General features: G+C 35.6%; 1 protein-coding gene and 1 long non-coding RNA gene across 10 annotated transcripts in view; one reads left to right on the forward strand and one right to left on the reverse strand.

The window, feature by feature from the left end:
- The window catches only part of LOC136840805 (NAD kinase-like), a 271,695-nt gene extending 262,687 nt beyond the window's left edge, over nucleotides 1-9,008 (forward strand). For all 9 annotated transcript variants that reach the window (XM_067107710.1, XM_067107711.1, XM_067107709.1 and 6 more), the window contains 7 exons: nucleotides 1,312-1,506; nucleotides 1,920-2,022; nucleotides 2,569-2,766; nucleotides 3,265-3,422; nucleotides 5,197-5,279; nucleotides 5,733-5,955; nucleotides 7,791-9,008. In XM_067107710.1, the coding sequence (XP_066963811.1) occupies nucleotides 1,312-1,506; nucleotides 1,920-2,022; nucleotides 2,569-2,766; nucleotides 3,265-3,422; nucleotides 5,197-5,279; nucleotides 5,733-5,955 (960 nt within the window). In that variant the 3' untranslated portion in view covers nucleotides 7,791-9,008. The remainder of the gene's footprint in view (nucleotides 1-1,311; nucleotides 1,507-1,919; nucleotides 2,023-2,568; nucleotides 2,767-3,264; nucleotides 3,423-5,196; nucleotides 5,280-5,732; nucleotides 5,956-7,790) is intronic.
- A 2,843-nt stretch (nucleotides 9,009-11,851) lies between these two features.
- Nucleotides 11,852-24,513, reverse strand: LOC136840807 (uncharacterized). The gene is made up of 3 exons (XR_010853739.1): nucleotides 24,177-24,513; nucleotides 16,251-16,507; nucleotides 11,852-12,097 (listed from the first exon to the last, which is right to left on the reverse strand). It is a non-coding gene; the product is annotated as an uncharacterized lncRNA (long non-coding RNA).
- Nucleotides 24,514-24,613: the final 100 nt, after the last annotated feature.

Here is a 24,613-nt window from a genome sequence, read left to right on the forward strand (position 1 = left end):
CTGACCTTGGCAGTGTCCTCAGACTGCCAGTACTAGATGCTAAGTCATGACAAAGTTTTTTTTCTTATTCTCTTTCTTCTTCTTCTTCTTCTCGAAGAGTAACTCGTTTTGGAATGCCTCGGTCCCCTTCTTCCCTAAAAGGAGGTACCTCTGAGAGAGTGTATGTAGCCTCTTTGAGTCGTTCTAAGGGGACAGTATGTTTTGATAACACGTGTCGTCGTTTCCGTTTAACAGACTTTAGTAATGTTTTTTCATCCACTTAATTGCACTTCGAATAGTATTGATAGCGATAGTCGTAACTTTCATAGTACCTGCAGTTTTTCGTCACCATTGCCTAGACGCTGTAGTGGTAGTAGAGAGATTTCGTGGTAATGAGAGAATTTCAACCTCATCTTGATTTCTTCTCGTTTTCCTTTTTTGGTAATATATAAACTAACTTTGAATATATATAAAATAATTTGATTCATACGAGTATTTTATTGATGCCATTGTCACCATAACATCAAGCAAACGTTGTTCTTATGAATTAAACTGAATGAAAACTATGCATAAGTTGAGATGTGAATGTATTTTGTGTATGTCTGTGCTGCTTCGGCCATTTTTTTTTGTGTGTGAAATGTTGAGCCCGTTCTCCTTTATTGAAGTGGAATGTAGTTGAATGGCAGTGTAGAGATAGGTATGTTTTACATATGTGTGTTTTTCTTCGGCTATTTTTGATTGTATGAAATGTTGAGCCAGTTCTCCTTTATTGAAGTGGAATGTAGTTGAATGGCAGTGTAGAGATATGTATGTTTTTTAACTATATTTATGTTTCTTCGGCTATTTTTGATTGTACGAAACGTTGAGCCAGATCTCCTGTATTGGCAGTGTTTAGATATGTATGTATATTGTATTTATTTATGTGTTTCTTCTGCCATTTTTGATTGTAGGAAGTGTTGAGCCCGTTTGCTTAATTAAAGTGGAATGTAGTTGAATGGCAGTGTGAAGATATGTATGTATATATTTCTGCGTTTCTTCGGCCATTTATAATTGTATGAAATATTGTGCCAATTCTCCTTTATTGGAGGAGGAGGTGGTGTTGCATTGGTGTCTTCTGTAGGATACTCATCCTAACAGGAAAATCACAGGGGAAACCACAGTAATATCAGGAGGAGGAGGAGGAGGTGTTGCTGCATTGTCGTCTTCCGTAGGATACTCATCCTAACAGGAAAATCACAGGGGAAACCACAGTAATATCAGGAGGAGGAGGAGAAGGAGTCCTTACACCTGGACATGTCTTTACTGAAACCTTTCTTGTCTTTTTCTTTCCAGGAAAAGCGGATGCTGGTCTTCGTGGAAGCGTCTGTACTGGAGGACCCCTTGGTCACCAATCACTCCGGTTTCCCCAGCCTCAAGGATAAGCTGATGAGCTTCAGGGAAGGCCAGGATGATCTTACGGACAGAATCGACTTCATCATATGCCTTGGTGGTGATGGGACTCTTCTGTATGCCTCTTCTTTGTTCCAGGTGGGAGTTGGTGGTGCCTTGAGAAGGGGACTTTCGTTAGGTTATTTAAATGGACTCTTTACTTTTATTTTTTATGACTGCTGCTTATTTTTTATGTATGGGTATTTGAGACATTTTTCAGATATGTTGTGCAATGTAATTTAATGGTTTGAAGCTTTGTATTCTTTCTTTATAAACAATTAAGTCATCTTGTGAGGCCATTGTTGGGTTTTATTTCTCTTCTTCAAGAATTTTCCCTTCAGAAAGTAACCATTTGTGTCATTTACATTCTTGATAGGTAATAACCATATAAACTATCTAGAGACACTAATCTAAATGTGTTTTAAGTTCTTATATATATATATATTTTTTTTTAAGGTAAACTAAAAAAAGAACCCACTATGTAACATATGTATTATCTTTTCCCTCAACAGCAAAGCGTTCCTCCAGTGATGGCATTTCATCTTGGATCTCTTGGCTTCCTCACTCCATTTAAATTTGACAATTTCCAGGACCAAGTTACCCATGTTTTAGAAGGTATGTGAGAGAATAACAGGAGGTATATGTAGTCTTCATGGATTTTGGATGGAATTACCCCAATTTTTTTTAGTTGGTTCTTCAGCTCGAAGTCTTGTGTACTGTATTTTGTTGTCAATTAAAATTTGACTTATTTAACTTTGGAAAAGCTTTTCAGTCCAAATGAGTGTGTATATAATGAGTAAATATGCATATATAGAAGATAATAGTTTGAAATGAAGATTTGATCATTATTGTTAGTCAGAGGTGTTCAGGCAATGCAATACTTAATATTATAAACTTACTCTTATATTTACAAATTGTCTCATCAGGTGGGAATACAAAAGCACTTGAGGAAAGATTCTTTTTATTGGGATGGCCACAATGGATTATGGTTAAGAACTCACTGTAATACCAAAGTTTCCAGTCTTAATGATTGGGTGACTTATATAAAATGAAATGCTCAGTATTTTGAGGACTACTGTCCCAGAAGCTAGATAACCAGATGGTTAAGCATCCAGTGATAATCAGAAAGATGATTCAATTAACTATCACCGTGTCTTTCAGGTCACGCTGCCTTAACTCTGCGCTCTCGGTTACGATGCATAATTTTACGGAAGGAGCAGGAAACTGGGAAGAACAGCTGTCCCCCCACGAATCTGCTGGTGCTTAACGAAGTGGTCATTGATCGTGGTCCGTCACCTTACCTCTCCAATATAGATCTATACCTGGATGGAAAGAGAATTACATCTGTGCAAGGAGATGGTAATGTATTGTGACTTCTGTATTCAATTGTGAAATTTTATATGTTAAAGTACTGAATAATGTATAAAGATTTTGTTGATACCTTTTTTTTTTTTTTTTTCCATTTCTTGACAGTACAACTAGTTCCTTAGTGCTCTCGTTTATTACCTGTAATCAGGAATAAATCTCGTATTAGTAGTGGGATTGGAATACAAAATTTAGGCTTTGGTCATTCTGTACTGGCCAGGTTTCCCCGTTGTTGTCCTTGGGCTTGGAGTATAGTATTCTGTTTTTTCTAAAGGGTTGCCACTTACCTCTTAATAACACAGGTCTTTAAAAAAAAATAATAATTCCTGACAATCCATCCTTTCATTTCGAATGTAATAAGATGATCTCCAGCGATTTCTGTTCTCCTGTGTTGTAATTTTTGAATTCTATATTGAGAACTCAAGTTTTTCATGTTGTTCCATACCCTTATAGTAGATTTATCATAAAATTTATGCCATGTCGCTTTTTCAGGCCTGATTGTGTCAACCCCCACTGGAAGTACAGCTTACGCAGTTGCTGCTGGAGCCTCCATGATTCATCCATCTGTACCAGCAATCATGGTTACGCCCATTTGTCCACATTCGCTCTCATTTAGACCAATTGTTGTTCCTGCTGGTGTTGAGCTGAAGGTGATTTATTAGTGGTGTTTACATACAATTTTACTTAGCCATAGTACTCTATTGGGGATTCATAGAACAGAGAAACCATATTTGTTCTAGAACTACAGAGAAAGATGACTAAAAGTATGACAAGTTGATGGCAGCTGCTGCTGCAAACTATATAAGTAAAGACTGAAATTACGAGAAAAGCAAAGCAAGTTTGCCAGGACAGGAGGAAAAAAGAGCAATATGATTGCAACTGAAATATTTTTTGTTGCAAAAAAAGGGGGTGAAGTTGTGCAAATTGTTTTGAATACGTACATGCAGAGCTGGACTTAAGACCAGGATCAGGATGTAGTTTAAGGCCTTGAACGAGCTTGACTATCACCACCATGTATAGTCACATCAGCTCTGTTGGCATATTACATGCAGTACAGACAATAACAAAGTAAGAAAAGCAAGGGCTATGATGGACTGCGCATGATAATGGGAATGGGGTGCATACTATTACCTGACCATTGTAAAGCCTGGTTTTATGGCTTGAGCATGTACACTCAAAGTATTTGTTAAAAATTTTGTGATATAACATTGAGAATGGCAGCCACATTCACATTCCATTATGGGACATCTAGAGAGCACCACGTTTTATGCATCCGTGCACTGAATACATGGAGTTGTGTGTTGGTAAATAATAACTAGTAGTGTTGACCACTTGAATCAGAAACTCTGTCTTAGACTTGTTTATGGAGACAATTCTAAGACGAGTTTCTGTCTATCTTCATGGAAGATAGACAAAGAAAGTAAAGAAAATTTTGTCTTATGACCTCAGCCATTTGAAACGAGTATTTAATCTTAATCAAATGTACTGCAGGTTTAGAGTTAATTTAGTATCACCAGAAAGAACCACAATTACTGCAGATAGAATCGACTTGGCAAACAAGGATGGTATATAAAACAAGTGCTAACACTTCAGTAAATTTGATAACATGAAATTAAGACTCATCTAAGTAGTGGAAAATAAAAAAAATAAAAAAATTCAGACGTACAGTAAACAGACCAACGTATTGGAGGAGTATATAATGAATGCAATCTAATATAACATACAATACTGTACTTCCCTTGAAGGTATAATGTATACTTGAGAAGCTGAATATTAGACTGTTGAGGGTAAAGTAGTAAGGTTTAAATTTTATTACTAGTCAGGGTGGTCTACAATGAAAATCCTTTTTTTTTTATTTGCTATCTGCAACAGGTAGGATTATTTCAACTGTGTAATACTGGACACAGGTAGCACATCTCTCAGCATTGTATGCTGTTGCAAATAGAAATAGCAACTTGAACATTGTTGCCTTTGTTTGATAAATTCTGGAAGTTTCATTATGTCATATGAGCTTTTACTTAGAAATTAAAATAAATTTGTAATAAAATATATCTACTGTAGGCTGGCTCTCTCTCTCTCTCTCTCTCTCTCTCTCTCTCTCTCTCTCTCTCTCTCTCTCTCTCTCTCTCTCTCTCTCTCTCTCTCTCTCTCTCTCTCATGAGCATCACAGTCTTTCTTTGAATTGTGTTATCTGCCCCAAGCTGAATTGCTTTCTCCCTTTACTTGTTTCCATTGTTTTATTCTGACCTAGTTGTCCTACTATGGTAGTTTTAACTTTTACATCTCAAAGGAAAAACAAATTTTCAGGTCAGCCCTGCGAGTTTAGAAATGACATACTTTACAGTAATAATACTCTCTCTCTCTCATAGTAATGATAACCAGAGATTTACGATTATAACAATACTAACAATTTGTTCCTTTTAGATTGCAGTATCTAGAGACAGCAGAAATACTGCTTGGGTTTCTTTTGACGGAAGAAAAAGGCAAGAACTTCTTCACGGAGACAGGTAGGAAGAAAGTTTTTATTACTGTTACCTTTTAAGTTATTAATACTGTCACCTTATAACAAAGTGCATCAATCGTAAATTTAATATCTTCAGATATAGCCGTGATATTTGGAGTGTTAGTGTGACTTCCTCACTACATCACCTTAATTAATCATTGATAAAAACATGTGGTAGCTGTCCAAGAAAAGTTGTGAGCATGTCATTGTGATATAAGAAAATTGAACATACAAAATTCTGGTAACTGAAATTATGTCCAGTCTATCGAAACCAAGAAATTATTACTAAATACAGTCAGCCAGGAAAACAGTATTCTAACTTTAGTGAAACTAAGTGTAAGGTATTTGTAGGTGCTCTTTGAAGAGAGCTTAGGATTAAAGATCCTGTACTAGAGTTATGTAGCATCATTTTTCATTCATGCATTTCCCTCTTATCTCACTGTCTGTTCGTCAACAGCCTTCGTGTTACCACATCTATATATCCTGTCCCTTCAATCTGTGCTGAGGATCAGATTGCAGATTGGTTTGCTTCTCTTGATGAATGTTTACGATGGAATGACCGAAAGCGACAGAAGCACTTTGACGAGCCCGAAGATCTCTCCTCGCCAGATCTTACTCATTCCTCAAGTTCAGATACTTTAGATTCTCTCAGTGAAAGAAATGAAGGCTGTGATAGTTAGGTAAGTCCATGTAGAGAAATAATTACAGTTCTTCATTAGTTGACATAAAACATTTTTTGGAGTCTCACTTTAGTCAGTTGTTTTCCCTACCAGTCAGTGTAAAGGTGTAAAGAATTTTTATGAAATTTTTCATAGATCATCTCATCATGTCAATGGTAATACTTAGTGGAGCACAGTAACCTTGTTGGTTTGTGAGACCGGATTTTCCTTAATTTTGTGATATACACACTTGTCACTTGCAATATTCTTTGTACCAGTGAACTGTGCTTTAGTGAGTGAGGAGAGGAAAGTGTATAGCAGAGTTAGGTCCTAGTTCTGTGTTCTTAACAATCTGACCTGTGACACTCCTTGCCACACCTCAGTGTACATTTCAGGGTCTGCCTGAGAGTGTTTGTAGCTTGTCCATGTCTGTTGGACAAGGATTCATCCTCTTTGTTTGTCAAGCTACAGGCAGTAGTGCTCTCTTCAATGACAAATGCTGTGACTGGTTGGTGGATCAGAGGTCATTTATATCATAATCAGAGTCTTTTGCTGAGGAGTCTTTGGAATGTATCTTTTCTGGCATATATATGGGCTCATTCTGCAGCACAGTGTGTTAAGGAGCAAAATTTGGACACTTTCTCATGCCTTGCTTTTCCCTCCTGTGGCATCTATTCCTGAAAATAAGTTACACTTAGTGCTGAGAACTTACATTTAAAAGTAAAAAGGACCTGCTGGAAATAATTTATGTGCTTTACAACATCCTTAGTTTACGTTTATGTTTTTCACAGCTACCGAAAGCTCTTGCCTAACACTGAAACTAGCGAAGATTGAAGTTAAACATTTAACTGTGTCATGCATCTCGAGTCTTTAACACCCCCCTCTACTGTTTAGTACCAAATTACATGCATACCCTATTACATTATTCCTACATTATTCATTTAATACCAGTAACAGTACTTACCTAGTTTTCATTATATACACTCACATGATTTGACAACTGATGATTCCAACCAATCGTTTGCTAGCTCTGATGACAATCAGGAGTTTTGCGGGTTTTTATTGGCCTCCTTATTTTTTCTCTTATGTTCTGATTGCCGTACATTCTTAATGTTATATTAAATGTTTGCAATATAATAATGTTTCATATCTCCTTTTCATAAACCTCACAATCCTTGCTATGTACAATAACAGGTGCTGATGAAAATAAACATCAGTAACCAACAGTAATGTTTACATTTATAAGACAGTTTTCTTCTAAGCAAATTCTATTTTTGAAAGTCAGGGTTACAGAATTACTGAAACAAAATAATGTATTAATGAGAGTTCAAAGAAAAGTACAACTGCAACTGTAACATTTTCTTTGTTTTTACAAGGAGGAAACTATTCTTTGGTTGATGATTTCTTCTGGGAGGCAATCATACAGTACCAAATCTAGGCCTAAGCTAGTCTTAAAATTTTATGGTTTTAAATGTATACCTTGTGTAATGTTCTACCCCTGGTTTATAAGCTCAAAAATAGGTCTCCAAAAATCATGCTAGAGTATATACAGTAATTAATAGGCTGACAGTTAAGTGTCAAATCCCTTCTTTCTATACACACACATCAAAAGTAAGTGTAAAGTCCATGTTGGGTTAGGTTAGGAACTGTGTGTAATTAATGTTAGCTTTATCTAGAATATATTCAGGTGCAGGATATAATATAGGATCTTGGTTACTTATCAGAAAGGCCAGACCACCAAAGTATCTTGTTGAGGTGCTACTGTAATAGGCAAGTAAGGCAATGGTTTGCACTATAATGTTTGTTACGCAAGTCTATGGATTTCTTTTTTGTATCCTACTGTATTGCTTTTTCAGGTTATCGTGAACAGGGAAAATTCCTCAGCATAAGTTGGACTGACTATGGTGAGCCATTGCATCAGTTGAATAAGGACCACCGTAGTTAATTTATGGCAGTGGGTGACATCTTAAGTATGATGGCGATATATAAAAAACATTTTTTTGTACAAAAGTGGATACTTGAAAAAGTACATTTGTAATTTATTTAGGAATTCCAGCTTTTGTATTGTAACCTACATCCAACAGTGGTACTGTAAGTGACTTTTTCGAAGTGGACTCATTCATGCCATTCCTCACTCTGCCTATGCAACATTCTCATTTATGCAACCAGTATCTTGTGATCATTAAGTGCCCATGATCTGTATCTTGTAAGAAACTGATGGTACTTAACTCAGATATCACTGCTCCTCCTTGGCAAAAACTGTCGATCAGTGCAATTGTTCAGTGAACACTGGTGTTCTTTTGGTTTCCTTATTTTTTGTTTATGGTGCATGGATAGAAGAGCGTTAACAGAGAACAAAGAACAAATTTTACATTTATTTATTATGAGATGAACAGATTCCCTTTTTTATATAAATATTTGACATAGCTCGACTACCTAGATACATTGTTTATATTTTTTACTGTGAATAAGATATGTAAATGTTCTTGTTGAGATTATAAGTTTGTATTGCATAATTATCAGGATTTTAAGAGATAACAATGATTTTATCTAATGTGAATGAAAGAAACTTTGAGCATCCATGTTTGCCTGTGTAACTGTGTGTGCTCAGAAATAAAATGGTAATGCTATTTATTCCTTTTGTACGTTTCATAGATTTCCAAGCCATTATTGACAAGCTTCTCCTTTTCTCTCGGAACTGTTTCAAGTAACAAATCAAAGTCATTCTTGATTGAAACCTATAAAACTATAAATATACTACAAATAAGGGCCATCTGTATTAGCTCTAAACTATGTTACGCATGACTTAATAGTTGCAAATGAAGAAAAAATAGCAAGAACTTTTTTAATTGTGGTTATACATTGTTATATACACTGTTATCAGAAGGGTGAATGTGAACTGATCAGAAACAAGGCTGCCGTTGTCTCTCTTCTTTTTGTTTATTGTAAGAAAAGATGTAGTATTTTAATTGTATATTATATAGATTGATTTCACAAAGATTTCTTAATATCAATTTACAACTGATATAAAAACTTGATTCATTGATTTTTAATATAATCATGTAATATAAACACACAATGGTTTTGTTTATTCAAATAGGCTAGAAAACAGTTTTGGGATTACTGGTGAACTATGTGTATTGCCATATATGGAGTTTTAAAGTAATTAAGAACTTTTAAGAAGTCAAGGCTTGCATCTGAAACAGATGATTTCACTAACTTGGTTTAAAACAATTTACTTAGCAATGTTTATAGGTGGAGGCCATTAAAAAGCAGTTGCCTTAATCAAATTTGTGTAAATACACTGATTTTGCTCTCCACTAAATTAGCAAAGGGATTTCTTCATAATATGCTTCTACCAAGACTGATAATGTGCATGGATGAAAATGCAATTTTAACTGGTCTCAGATCATGTGAGGTACTGTTAGACATGACATCTCACCTGTTAAATGCGAGTATCTGGCACAACTGACCAAGGTGAATCATATCTTGAAACAAAGCTGTGCTCTTAGTGAATCACATTTCTAGACTCTAGTACGTCTCCCCAAAAAGGATTCGTTCTTAACTGAAAACTGATAATTCTTGGATTAAACTCTTCAGTGACAGCTGCTTTCCCAAATCCTACAGCAAAGCTTTGGAATTGTCTTCATGTAGGGTGCCCCTTGCATTGGCCTTTTCACTGTAGAAAAACAAAAAATGACAACTTGGAGCTGTATGAGACAAAGCATTTGAAGCACAGATCCATTTTCAACACCTTTTGAGAATGAAAATTGGTCACAGTTCTTATTATTGAAAATTAGAAATCATAAATAGAAAATCAAGTGCTATCAAATATTCATGTTAGAAAATAAATTTCAAACACAAAATAACAGATCCACTGACTCAACAACAAAAGTGAAACCCTGTAATTGAAGTTAAAAAATACCCAAGATCCTAAACACGACATAATCCCTGCTAACGGAGAGGAAACAATTGCTAAACATATAATCTTGCATGTTATTGCATCTCTTGTAGGGAACGCATCACTCTTAAATACTATTTAATACATCAAGTAATAAGCAGCAATGTTGAACGACTGTACAGTATAATCTTCCTCTAAAAAAGGTTAAATACAAAGTATAAAGCTCTAACTACACATGCCAAGACCACCTGCATATAAATGCTAACACAGCATAAGTATTTAAGTTAGATTTATGTGCATGCTGCAGACTAAGCAATCATGCCACTGTATGGAGCTGTGGCATCTCAAAATGTGTTACATGGTGTCCCCCCGCAGAATAATATATATTTTTGTAGTTTTTATCGTTATAAGTTTTGGAAAACTTGAGTGAGACAAGGATTTTCCTACAGCCATCAACATGCGTAGCAAGCACAAGAGGCTGCTTGGTTGCCAAAGCAGGACCAAATGATAATAGCCAAAGTAGCCTAGCTAGCAGTTGAATGAAACTCCTGTATCTCTATTTGAGACTGACAAGGCTTTGCCTGAAGAAACTGTTCTGAAGGATGAAAAATGGATAAAGCTACGGTTGAAAAAGCTGAACAACTACGTATTAATAGGCCAGAGGGAATGGACAAAAATATATAAAGAAATCAGTGCAACTGGGGATGAAGGTACACTGGTACACCAAGTGAAAACCTTTCCCTCATTTGACACATGGCACATTGGCACATTGTGGGCAATATCACTTGATGGGTGTCTTGAAGACAATGGACAAGAATGCAAAGGAATCAAATCTGCAAAAAAGCAAGAAGTTTCTGTGGCCAAACCAAACAATGCAAATTCAATACTGTAATTAGTATCAAATTGATAAAAAACCAAAGGAAAGTAGATTCTTTACAGAGTCTCAACTCTGATGAGTAAACTGAAGAAAATGCAAACTAAAGCATCTTATAAAGGAGTATTTAGCTATGCTATAATAGCAACAGTGTAAAATCAACAATTCTAACTTGGTATAAAAGAAAAAGTAATTAAAAGACACCACCATCTTTAATTATATAGACTACCACCATACCAATTACAGATGACAAGAATTACACAAAAATCCTCAACTCGAAGATTACAATCTCCTGACTGCAATCTCAATAACTCTAATTATCAAACCAAAAACTAAATGGTAATAACAACCCTCATCACTTCTGTCTGTGAAAAATAAAAGAAATTAGTACAGTGTGGATATGTGTGATCATTCTAACATTTCATACACACTGCATTCATTACATGGCTGCCAAGACTGTTTGTATCATGACACTATTAACATTACACTACCATATATCAGTATGTATTCATTACATGGCTGCCAAGACTGTTTTTGTCATGACACTGTTAACCATTACAGTCCCTACCGTACATCAGTAACAGTCAGAAGTTAAAATGAGGCTTTATGATCCTTTGGGTAAGCATTGTATCCTGTATCTAGAAATGTGACTCATCTTGCTAAACTGATTAATAATAAAAATAATGACAGTTCCCCACAAACTGCTAAATACAAAATGTGATCATACTATGTCACAGGCGATAGATGTAAACACTCAACTCTGATGACGTCATCTAGAAACTCAGTGGTTCAGCGTTACCATGATATACAATTTTTAATAAGCAAAAGCATGGAAAGATGGTGTCTATACAGCTATACAATAAAATAGGTATAAAACCTGCAATACAAAAAATACAGTATCACCAAATAAATAGCAATGATTAGATAACATCCACGAAATAATTAGTCTTTATTATTTAAATCTCAAAATACATGACCAGAGCTTCATTACCGCCTCACAGGTTTTGCTCTGGTAGAGACCACATTCTGTTTTGTAGTTATTAAAGCATAAAAGTTCAACCTCCTATACCATGTCTGTTAAAATACTATTCTTCTGCTTTCGTTTAGAACTCTTCCTAGCAGTGTGAAAACTTTGGTACTCTAACAGTAATTACACCAATTCTATAAATATTTCTATTATCAAAGCATATGTAAAAGAATGGGAAAAAACCAGTGAATGTATAACTTACTTGATACATACATAAATTCAAGCAGATCAAGCCCATTGTTGGGTTATGACAGTCCTCAAACCAAACAACACTACACTGAGGTCATTTCATATGGTATTCAAGCTGGTCGCATTTGTTACACCCTTGGATACTTGATGAAGAGCCAACACGACCCAATTCCTGTGTAGAGAACGCAGGTTAACACACAGACATATGTGAATGTCCAGACTTTAAATAAACAGTAAATTTTATTATTTTCAATTTACTGAATTATTAAATTTTTAAAGAACTGCTAATTAACACACAAAATTTCCAATTTAATTTTAAAAAGACATATCCTTGAGTGAGTTCTACCAAAGGAAAGCATTGTAATTTGGTCTTAACTACTCAGTGATCCCACAGTTTTATTTGGATATATTAATTTTCCTGTTCCCTGACCATACTACTTGAAGATACAGTGCTATATTCAATTAAAATGCAGCAGTGTATCTTACCAACTATGAAGCTGTTCAGTCAGAGACATTTTTTATATACTATTCTGAATCATAATTCAGTGGTCATGAATTATCTTCCAATGCTTGAACTCCCTTCTTGGATAATAAGTAAAATATGAGTCTGCAGTCATTTGTATCACCAAAGAAAATACAATAAAAGCACCCTTATGTACTTCCACAGACAATGAAGAGGTAAAACTTCTCAAGTTTCATATCATGAAATATATACTAAATGTGGCTTATCTCCCATTAGGATGCAGTTTACTGCAGTTAAATGTAATAAAGCATGTCAGTACCATTAGCCTAAACATTAATATACATAAAATAAAGTGCCTACAGGAGAGTAAATACAATAGTCTACAAAAGGTAATGATACCTTGGTGCAGAAATTATCGAGCAACTGTAATCCAGCCCATGGGTTTCAATGTTACCAAACTTTTGCATTTGTTAGTTATTCATTCGGCAAAAAAAGGTATTGCATAGTGAATTTGTATGTGATAAATTATTGCCTGGTTGCAGTTCATGGGACAGTGGTGAATAGTCTCTTGAATTGTTCACTGTTCTTTTTTGTTATCTTAACAACTGTCTTTTATGCAGTCAAAGACTATATTAATAAGGTCATTGGTGGTGTCCTAGCATAGTATCTTCCAGTAACTTTTTATAACCAGTCAGTCTGAGAAACACACTGAAGTTTACGAAATGTTGATACTGTATTAGCTTTGGGCAAGGGACCATCTGCTGAGAAAGAGGCAATTTGTAATGTAGTTTGGCATTTGTTATGTTTTAATGTAGTCTCGCAGACACTAATGTTACAGGAAATAAAAAAAATTATAGCAAAGTATTCCAGGTATCTCAAAAAAGCTGCTTGTGTGTGTGTGTGTGTGTGTGTGTGCTTAAGACATCCATAATTACAAATACAAGTTGTAATATTGTCTCCAAATGGTGCTTAAATTACAGAACAAATTAATTTTACACTTTTCATACATCTTCTCTCATGAGTAGTGTAAAAAAAAGTAGAGAAATGAGACAAGAACTTAGTCTGTAGTTTTTTTTTTTGCATGCAAAGGAAGCTGTAAAGTATGACCTTCCACAATACTGAAGACTAAAGTAAAGGTAAATACTATATTCACAAGATTGAAAATTCATCAACTTTAGTTACAAATGCAGCTTAAAAGGCACAGTGAATTGAACTTTCAACAGAACTACATGTACTTGAAAGTCTGCTCAAATATTCTATTAAAAAAAAAAACCTGCAACAAATGTCAACAGCATGGCTTCTGTAATAAACAGATCACACTAAACTTTAGGGGTGAAAAGATTTTGTTTATTTAGTTTATTACAGAAATCCAAATTATAATTAAAATAAAATTTTACCCCCAGATGCTTGCAAAATAAATGTGTAACACATATCCCATAAGCTTTTTTAGATTGGGTTATACAGTTATATGTTAAATTTCCACAAAGATCTTTTGTGTTGTAAACATTTTATCTCCACTGTGGAGTAAATAGACCCTTCCTCTGTTATAATACAAAAATGAGAACTGAAAATACAGACTCTAAATCTCCAAAAAGAACAAAGATATCACTACCTTCAATAGGTTTCTTCTGAATATCTTAAAATACTGTTCTATCATTTCTGTTAAGTGCATAGCCTGAAGTAGAAATCCAAGAATCATTTAGTAAATTAAACTTTGAATACACTTGACATACCTTGACATTTTTATTCATACTCTAAATTTTAAAACTAAAACAAAACTGGGACAGAAGAAATTTTAAATCTTTTTATAAGTATTTAAAAAATTATTTGTAACATCAGTAAAATGTCTAAGAAGTTTAACAGCTTTATGTTTTAAAAGGAGAAAAGAGTTTCATGAACAAGATTTAAATCAGACTGCAGTTGTTGCATGTGGCATTTATTTTAAAATAATTTTTACGTAACGCACACTGCTTGGTAATGTGTGAAAACAAGTCCTGCCTGCTATTTTGTGTAGTATGAGGAAATTTTAATAGATGTCCCATTAAATTATTATCATAGGCTTTACTTAGTTTTTATAGGTATGAAATATTTTGTTACTGGTAAGGAAGCTAATGTAAAGTCACTGTCTGAAAATCTGGGAAAGTGCCTACAATATACTGAAAAGCGTTGCCTTTGATGTCATAAAGGTACACCCTGAATTTTACTGATAAAAGTTGGTCTTAAAAGAAGCTTCATAATTTTAATTGTCAAGAAAATAATTACTGCTTTACTATTTGTAACAAATACACAATTGTTACAATTCTCTATGTCATACAGTTAAAACAGAATTGTATGTTAAAATTTTATTGATTTTAATTGGTAGTGAAATGGTACCAAACACTGACTGAGGAAACATGGTAATTATATGCTCATATATTGTGAATTTTTCCTTTATGGTCCTAACAAGAAGGCTTATGGATTGTGCACGTGTACCATCATTGAGTGGTATGAGGCCATGAACGTCTCCCTGCATAAATGAAAAAGTATCACTATGTCTGATAATGTAATGAGTTGCTGTAAATGTTGAAAATGTACATTAATTTTCTTAGAACTTGAATGTTGGTAATTTTTTTTTAACTTTCATTAATTGTGTGAGTGCTACATTAGCTTAACATTTAGTTAGAAATTTATATAACCTCTAGAGTTTGAAACAGACCAATTCTATGATGGCCAACTGAATATCAGAAGAAGATGAGGGAGTTTAACTGTTTTATGTAAATCGTATTCCGCTAAAATATTTTTGGATTGTATTCAAATGTGGATTAAGGACCAGAGTCCCGAACGTATCATGAAGATTAATGTATAACTTGTGTTGTTCAATACTTCAATACCAACTGTCAATTTCAGTTCCCCTTATCCCACTTTGCACAAAATTCAACTTCCAAACTTCCAGAGTTGGTGATAAGTAGAGTGAGTATCCAACCTAGCAATAGATTCTTATATAAATAATGACAGAGGTAGTCTTATTTTTCTACAAGATTATAGTTAAGAGTTATGGGTGCATGGTAGTTGTGATTTTATTTACAGTGATCCTTTCACCTGTTGGAGAAAAAGTATATATATATATATATATATATATATATATATATATATATATATATATATATATATATATATATATATATATATATATATATATATATATATATATATATATATATAAAAAAATATGTATATGTGTGTGTACTGTTATTTTCCCTTTGTTTTATAAGGTGGATATAGTTCGTAATTTGTTTTATGGATTAAGTTATTGTAAAACAAAAGCTGTTAAAGAAGAACTTCTATTCATGAGATTTGTTGATCGAAATCAAAACAGTTCTCTATTACTGAATTCCTTCGGGTGAATATAACAGGTAACTTCGTGCTACTTAAGTTACATTATTGTATATTATTACGATACTGTATTTTGTTATTTATGTAAAATCTTTATATAAAATCATTAACCGAAAAATTTTCTAACTGCATTTGAATATTCATGAGATGCAGTAGTCTGCATCTATAAATGTACAGATTATTTTGTATATGATGCAATATGTATGTACATAATGTTTTCATATGCATATTTTGTATATGTGTGTATGTGCAAGTATAAGCACAAATATGTAGTTTATCCATGGTATGCTAGTAAGAAAAAATGACAAACTGGTGTTTTAATCATCCTAATAAACAGTGAAATGAACTTCTAAATATTTATTGGTCCTTGACGACAGTTTGAAGCTAGTTGGATGAACGATTTCCACTGTACGACACAGCTTAGGTGGATAATTTTTAGATGATCACAAACCTATCAAGCCCAGTTTGGAGCTACAAGAGTACCTCTCACCTCCAACATCTCTCACTTGAGGAGAACTTAGGGGATCACAGCCACTAGTGGGAGAGATTAGCCTAACCAGTGAGGTTCCACAGACAAAGTACGAGACTAGAAGATTCTCTTGACAAAGTGTCACAAGTAGTGTGCTTCGAGTTGCCTAAATAAACAACCAAAGGCTAAGGCTGACTGGTAAAGTGGGTTAGTTGCTTGATGACACAAGAATGAGTATCTAGGCTAATAACAATACAGTACAACAGTTGCAGGAGGACCTGGAGAAAATAGGTGAAAGTTTAGTAAAATGGCAGATAACATTTACCTTATAATATGCAAAGCATTTCATAGATCATAAAAACAGAATGCCTACTATAATCTGCTCTACCAGAATTAAAACAAGCAAAAGATACAGGGGTCATCATTGATATTGATTCACACCCTTAGACAATGCATTAAAGTTGAAAAAAAAATGAAAAAATTGCTAGTATACAGTAAACATCAACTAATGCCTAGAAAGGAGACAATGATAGCCTTTTAATACAGTAACATACTAGCTAGACCTCACTCTTCCATATACTAGGGCATACACACCCAAACTGAGAGTAGCCATGTGTTCTCATTTAGGTATCCTCTTTGCCAACTTTTATACGGGCATCTTTAATCACCGATTCTTCACCCACATACGTACCACAATCGTGTATTCTGAAGGTTCAATTCAATGTCAATTCTGGTACATGTAAGCATTAATGGAAAAGACGATGCTGATAAAACAGACAAAACTGTACTCAAAATTACTACAGTACATCAAATACCACATACCTGTTCCTGTTAGTGATTTGCTGTTATGTTATATTACCTCTTTGGTAAATGGCAGGCATTATGGAATAATGAATCTGACAATAACAAACTGTAGCAGATTGTGGTGATTTTCACTTCAAAAAGAACGTCACATGAAAGCACTGTAATATCATCCTACCTTTGAACTGGTCACATTCATCTGACCCACAGGTCAGATGAATGACAAGTACTCAACCCAATCCCTAAATGTAGAGAATACAGACTTACATTTGCAACAAAAATTATCATAAATGGTTGTCCAACATTCAACCAATGCATATCAAGTAGCATATTGCAAAGAAATCTTTGACAGTACTGTACAGTGTAATACAATCACAATCCTCATCATTTGCAGTATATCAATTAATATACTTTTAGAGCAATGCAAAAATCTAATACAGTACTGTACAATTATGAACAAACCTTTCAGGCCAGCCTTATGAGAGGCCAGACTGGTATCTCAATGGTCTGGTAAACTGTTTATTTATAATATTAGTACTATTCACCGATATATGTGCACTAACAGTGTGTGCACAATGGATCAGTGACACATTTGTGAAGGCTGGAACATGTCTTAGAAATTATGACAACAAACTTCTATTTCACATGCCCATTGAAAGGATGTCCCAACACCAATGCAGAAATGATACCGACACATTTTCCAAATATTGTGTCGTGTTCAAGAGGGTGCCATTAAGAATCATTTCAAAGAAACCATGGCAGCCCTCTTGCGTGACTATACCTTATCTCAGCCACTACCATCCTGGGCAGTGTCTAAGAAAGAAGCTGACCCATAACCTTAAAAGCAATGAGTACATCAATATAAAAACATTCAGTGAAGTCATACAAGAAATATACGTCATCCAACAACTTTTCTCATTTCTATTGGTTTAAACCCTGAGATATGCCAGCCACAAGTGATTAGACCCCAAGACGGCATCCCTAGGACCAAAGCTACCTGGGAGATTGCCTCCTTCAGGGAAGACCCCAGCAGGATGCCCCAAGTTCCTATCTACCCTTAAGAACATCCTTCAGGAAAACTTATAGCAATAAGCAACTGACTAATCAGCTACAATATACTCGTGAAATCAAATCAACCACCAACACAAACACACACTACTGTATATGTAAATAAAAGATTCAAAAACCTCCTTTTGAATGGTATTTGTTGGTTGGTTGGTGTCCAGGGTCTACAACAATTCACTTTTACACCTTACCACACATAACTGCCATTATGGCCAACTTATGCTAAACCACCAACCTTCTTAAATCCATTATCCACTCGACTATGGTAATGATCATGTCATTTTTGGTTAAACTGGTGAGAGGTTTACCGTCAACCTTGTGTGCTGTACAATTCTTCCAATTTTACAAATAAAAGAACCAAAATGCATTCCTGCCATAAAACAGGATACTTACAAGACTAGGCTCCTTGGAAAAGGTTATACTGTACTATCAAGAAAAACTGAAAGGATAAAACTATCAATGTAATGCCTTGAGGCAATTATCACATTCAATTAAAAATGTTTGTCTCCTATCATTCAAATAATAACAACAACATTGTGAAGATATATGTGAGCTACTATATAATTGTGATGAGTCAAAAGGGAGACTATGTGGTCACAAAGAGCAAGATTTTACCATGTGAAAGTCCATAATTACTGTATATACCCACTTGGGTTAGATAACCTAGCTGATACGAGATTAATAACCCTTACTGGCACCCACCGCAACTGAAACAGGCCTTACATGACTTAAATATGAGTTAATTTATTATCTTCTCTACTTTTGACTTGATTCATCAATACACATTCATATAAAACTATGTCGCTCAGGAATTTTATGCGGAAATAATCTATCAATCCCCCTTGGATGTGTTGAATTAAGTTTAAATTTTTCATATTCCCAAGCTACATACTACTGACATTATGCTTTCATGTACAAAATACCCTGAATATATAGGGAGAAACTGTGTTTTCGAAGCTAAAGTATTAGCTTTCGAAGCTAAAGTATCAGCATCTTGATTTTCTAGCAAGATTCGTGTTCATGTCTAACAAAAGTGGTTCTATACGGAGGGCCAGTGACTGAGATAGCTGAATCATCTACAAAAGCATGCACACAGGAAAAGGAGGTCAGACAAATGTCATCAACCACAAGTTGACACTGGATGATAAGAAATAGTTTGGGTAAGAGAGACTCAAGTTACTTACTAAATCCAGCTGAAGCATTCAAAGTGTTACAATGCTCTCCACATTCCCACTACAATAAAACCCAAGCGTCAAAAAGTTAAGAGAAGAAAAACCCACAACAGTGACCCAAATGCAGAGATGTGCATGCAAGCTGTTGGAGAACGTGAGCTTTATGAAAAAGATTGAATACCGTGCTTTAGCAAGACAATGAAGAAAATGAAAAGTAATTTTAAGGATTAAAGCAATACGTACACTGCTTTGGGAAAATAACTTATACCAGAGGGCATTTGCTTGAGTTGGACAAATACAAAGCTACAAGCCTCCAAGTACAGAGAAGGACATTGAGAAGTAAAGAATTAGCTATGAAAGAGAAATGACAGAGAAAAACATATGAGACAGCTAGCAAAAAAATACAATAAATAAGTTAAATAAGTCAGAAAATATAGCACATATACTATCCTGTACATTTTGAGACTCATGTCAGCCTGCTCAACATAAAAGTACCTGCACCAAGTCTGAACCTCTGAAGTTCTAATGATCTAAGACCATCCAACAATTTGGCCACAAGAATAAAACTTCCAGAAAACTCATGGTAGAAAAGGTAGGACTTGCAATTAACTGCAGATCTGGTGGCAAGTACAGTATAATCTGGAAGATCTTAATGCAATGGATGATCAAAATTACAAAATCTATATACAGTATACTGTATACAAGTGTGTGCGTGTGTGTGAGAGAGAGAGAGAGAGAGAGAGAGAGAGAGAGAGAGAGAGAGAGAGAGAGCAATTTCAACCAAACCGGGTCAGGTATACATATGACTTACTATCTGGAAAAGAATATGGTGACGGTAAGACATCTCTAACACCAGAGGACACCAAAGCGGTTGGGGGTGGGACGGGCTTCCCTGAAACGGGTATGATAAACTCTGCAGGTTTATCATACCTCATTTATTATACATACGACTTACTATCTGGAAAAGAATACTGAGGGGAGGGTAAACATCACTGGTGCCAAAGGTCAGGGTGGGAAGGGTGACATGTAAAATAACCAAAAAAATGACAGATATTAGTGTTTTAATCCATAGTTTTCGGGTTGCTGAGATGAATAGTGACACTCCCGATGCCCTTTAAGTCCAAGTCCAGCCCTGATAGGAAGGGGGCGTGAGAAGGGGCAAAAGATAAAATGTAAAAAATGTTGGACAATGTAACTGAAGCAACCATCTTAACAAGAGAGAGAGAGAGAGAGAGAGAGAGAGAGAGAGAGAGGAGACTTACTGGTTGTCATTCAGAGTTTTTCCAGGCGGCACCGGGTTGGTCAGCTAGTAGCCTATCTTATAAAGCGTGCCAGAGATCAATATCAAGATCTGTGTTAGGAAATTTAACAGAACTCAAACAATTCAGCTGCTGAAGACCAAACAAGGGTACAAGATTCACTACATATACTGTACATGTAGAAGAATTAAAATTAAAATCGTGAAAGGTTTTCTCAGTACTGTATGCCAATTTTTTGAACAACTGAAGAAAAGATGGGCTGGATATACTTCTCAAAAATGAGTTTGGAATCAAGAACGACACCTGAGATTTTAAATAAGTCCCATGTTCTTGAACACTGAAAAGGTCTGGGTGGGGGTGGGGGGATCCAGGGTCCTAGATGTGCTAACAGCCATACTTTTGAGTAAATTTCTAAACCATGTCATGACTGAACAAGAAATCTCATATGAAAGGCAAGAATGCTACCAACTGAACCACATTAGTCACAAAAGAAACTTGAATCTAGGTATATACATAGTACCTGAGGCTTTAAACATTGCACATCAGCATGTTAAACTCAGCATCCCACTACAACAGCACCTCTGCTGCTTCCATTTCATAAATATGATGGAAATCAACACATATTTCTACCTCAAAGTGGGATTAAACCCGGGACTCTAAATAAACAGGAATTTTACCAAACTGAATAACAGGGGTCATGAAAGAATTTGGAACCCAAGTACATACTTACACATTTTGCATAACAAGTTCTAACCAACTTCCAGGTTAACCACCTACTCAAATGATAGCATCACACTTAAATGATCTTTTTTGAGTTCTCTGATGTGTGAAAAAACAAGTGAAGGGACCTCCTGATAACTTTGAAGATGATCGACACGGCTCTTGTCAGCATGGCAAGTGTCGTGCATATCACATATGCTGCAGAGACTGTATGCTGTCACTGTCTGGTGGGGCCAAAGCATTTTAAGGTTCCCCTAAAAAGTAGTAAGAGGACTACACTACAACTGTTGTGCGCCCAAGCAACATATCTTAAGGAACCCAACATGACAAACCAGATAACACAAGAAGCATCTCAGACAGCATTTAATAGTTCTCGAATTATAAAATTCAATAGTATCATGAACAAGCACAACTACTATTGTCAGACAGTGCTTCATACGACACAATGAATTGGCAAGAATTTCTTTGATTTGACAGCAGTACAACAGGGCTGTTCACTTAACTCTCAGAAACTCTAATTAGATGGTTTGTGTATGAGGATAAACAACTTGACCTGGCCTTGACTGCTGCATATACCAACAAAGGCAACTGTTACATGTTTCCTACATATGGCCCATGCAGCAATAAGTGGCCACCACGGGGTCATGATTTAACCCTTTTTCTGCAGGCCTGATATTGCCAATACTGTCGTCACAAGATCAATTTCCTGCTAATCATATAACGACTATTTTGCTCCCTTTTATATTTGGATTTCAACAGTGTAACTTTCGTAACTTTTATAATATCATAATGTACTATTACGTCATTATAATGTTTTGTTACAGTAGCGCTAAAATATGCAAATGATGTGTAGGTAATTATTCAGATAATAAATAGCTTTCATTAGCAATTCATTTCAGTGTGATACCTCTCAAAGCATGGAGGAGAGCAATGACGTTCTTGTTATTCATTTTCCATATCTTTATTACAAACCTTGAATGCTTGCTCTTGGTCAAAAAGCTTCACTTGGAAAAACCCCAAAAAATACCATACATAAACCTGGCATTCTGTAGAAAATGTGAATTTATCTCCAATAAAAGTTTTGCAGCAATTTTTACAAACTAAATCTTCAATGGTCCTCCATTCAAAAATTGTTTAAAGTTTTCTTTGTTCATTCACAACACCTCTGGTCTTGACAAATCTACTGTATCCTCAGTCATTTCCTCTGCTTCATGGCCATCACTGATAAAGCCTCAAGTCAAAAAATTATCTAAGGTTGGTTTGTGTATAACTACAATATAATAATAAACATCACCATATCCACTACTGTCACTAACAGAACTACCTGGTAGCTCAGGTCCACTACTATCATTTTTCTTCCCAAATAAAAGCCTCTGTACTACTTCATCCAGAGAAATCACTTATCTCCATGGTATTTTGATGGTTACTGAGGGTCTATACCTCGTCCTGAAATTATCCTATATGTTGCAAATCAAATGTTGCTATTTGTTGCTATAACAGAGGCAAAAGCTACTTACAGCGATGAAGGCAACACGTTACCTATTACAGGCTACCTAACTGGAACCAAAAGAATTATGACCAAGGAGTTAAGTCCCACGTCATGGATGACACCTTTTAAAGAGTAAGGTGATCAGTCCCGTGCAGCAAAAGGGTTACGCAGGAGATATATTACTGTGCTTTCGTGTTGCGCTGCCTGTGGCAGTAACTCAGCTTAGCTGTGCGAAGATGAGAATTGATTAGCATCTGTTACTGTCAAGAATTCTTGATGTACGAGAAAGCTTACACGCTTCCAATGTTTCACACACTCAAAGGCTGTGACAGTGCTTCAAGCTTTGTTGGTCAGAGTTTGGGACAATTAGGCCGTATTAGTTTTGGCTGTGAACCTATCAGGCCGTCACAACTTTAGGCCATATGAAGTTTAGACCCTAAGACATGGCTGAAGCTCCTTGGGGCCTCCATGTTTAGTACTACCTAGGATAAAGTATTAAGAAATCCATTTCAACCGTTTGCCAGTTTGGATGTTTTATTTGATGATCTCTGGCTGAAACAACCAGGACGGGTTGGTCACATGAACACTGTATGGTCTGTATGGGGTACCCTAGTTACCAAATCAGAGGGAAGCGGCAGTAGCCTTCATTTTACCTATAGCCTAACCAGATTTGCCTTTACCTGACCTTACATAAATTCCTTGCCCTAACCCAACTGGGGGGGGGTGCCACCTGAACCCCCCAGTAGGCTAATTTTTAACCCCCTACTCTGCATTCTACTTTGGTTGGAAACACGCCAATCAGTGGGACTACAATCTTTGAATTTTGAATGTTTTGGACTTTCTCCCAGCCACAAATCTCTCCCACTGTGCAACCCTAAATTGTAATATATAAGGGGGGGGGGTCCACATCTCTGAAGTACTCATGGGTAATATACAGAAAAACGGGATCAGGCTCTGAAACTACCTCCAAACGGAAGCTTGGTCATGTTTCCAATGTTTAATATTACTTGGAGGGGTCAAAAGGGGCAAAGGCACCCCTCTCCTATGAAGGTACGGCCGGGCTAAGTCTGGGCATGGCATTCCTGGTAAGGTCAAGTTTCAAATCACATAGGCGTCGTGAAACAAAGGAAAAGGATATTTTCAAGTCCAAGGACAGTATCCTGAGCGATTCCTAATAGTTTATAGTAAAACTTTACCCAAATGTGATCAATATTAAACCTCACCTTATCGTAAACACTTGGCCAAGCCTACGACCAGTTCACCATATCGACAATGACGTAGGGCTATCATGCATGAGCCCGAACATTTTCATGGTTTTTATCCTTACTTCATGCAATATATTCGTGCTTAATAACTAGACGTAACTGCCTAAACACACTGCAGATAGAATGAATGAATGATAAACAGAGAAAAGAACAGATAACGTAAACAGACACCTTACCATATTGTACGCTAACTGTCATGGCTTCCGGGTGAAGCAGATGGTTGCAATTGGGCTAAGTCCTGTTCACTCTTCATAATGCGCAATAATTGTTCAGAGCTACAAAATGAAAGATTGTTTCAAGTTCCCTCGTTGTGTACCTTTATAGGTAATGCACTCAAAAGAACATTAAAGGTAAACTGTTGAAATAACATTAAATACGTATTGCAAGTATGTAACTGCGTTACCAGACACCTCCTTTCAACAAGTGTTACGTTTGTGTATTATAAATTATAATAGTACCACTATTATATAATAATAAATAAAAATTAAATCGTCCGCAGTGCTGTATAACAGCAGAGCGCATAGCATCTTCTAAATGAACTCTATGATATTGTAATGCTATTTTCTTTTTATTTTTTTTATTTTTGCATTCAATTCTGAAGGAATTGCAGTGT

This window comes from Macrobrachium rosenbergii, chromosome 8 (assembly GCF_040412425.1).
Source record: "Macrobrachium rosenbergii isolate ZJJX-2024 chromosome 8, ASM4041242v1, whole genome shotgun sequence".
Classification (NCBI taxonomy): Eukaryota; Metazoa; Arthropoda; class Malacostraca; order Decapoda; family Palaemonidae; genus Macrobrachium; species Macrobrachium rosenbergii.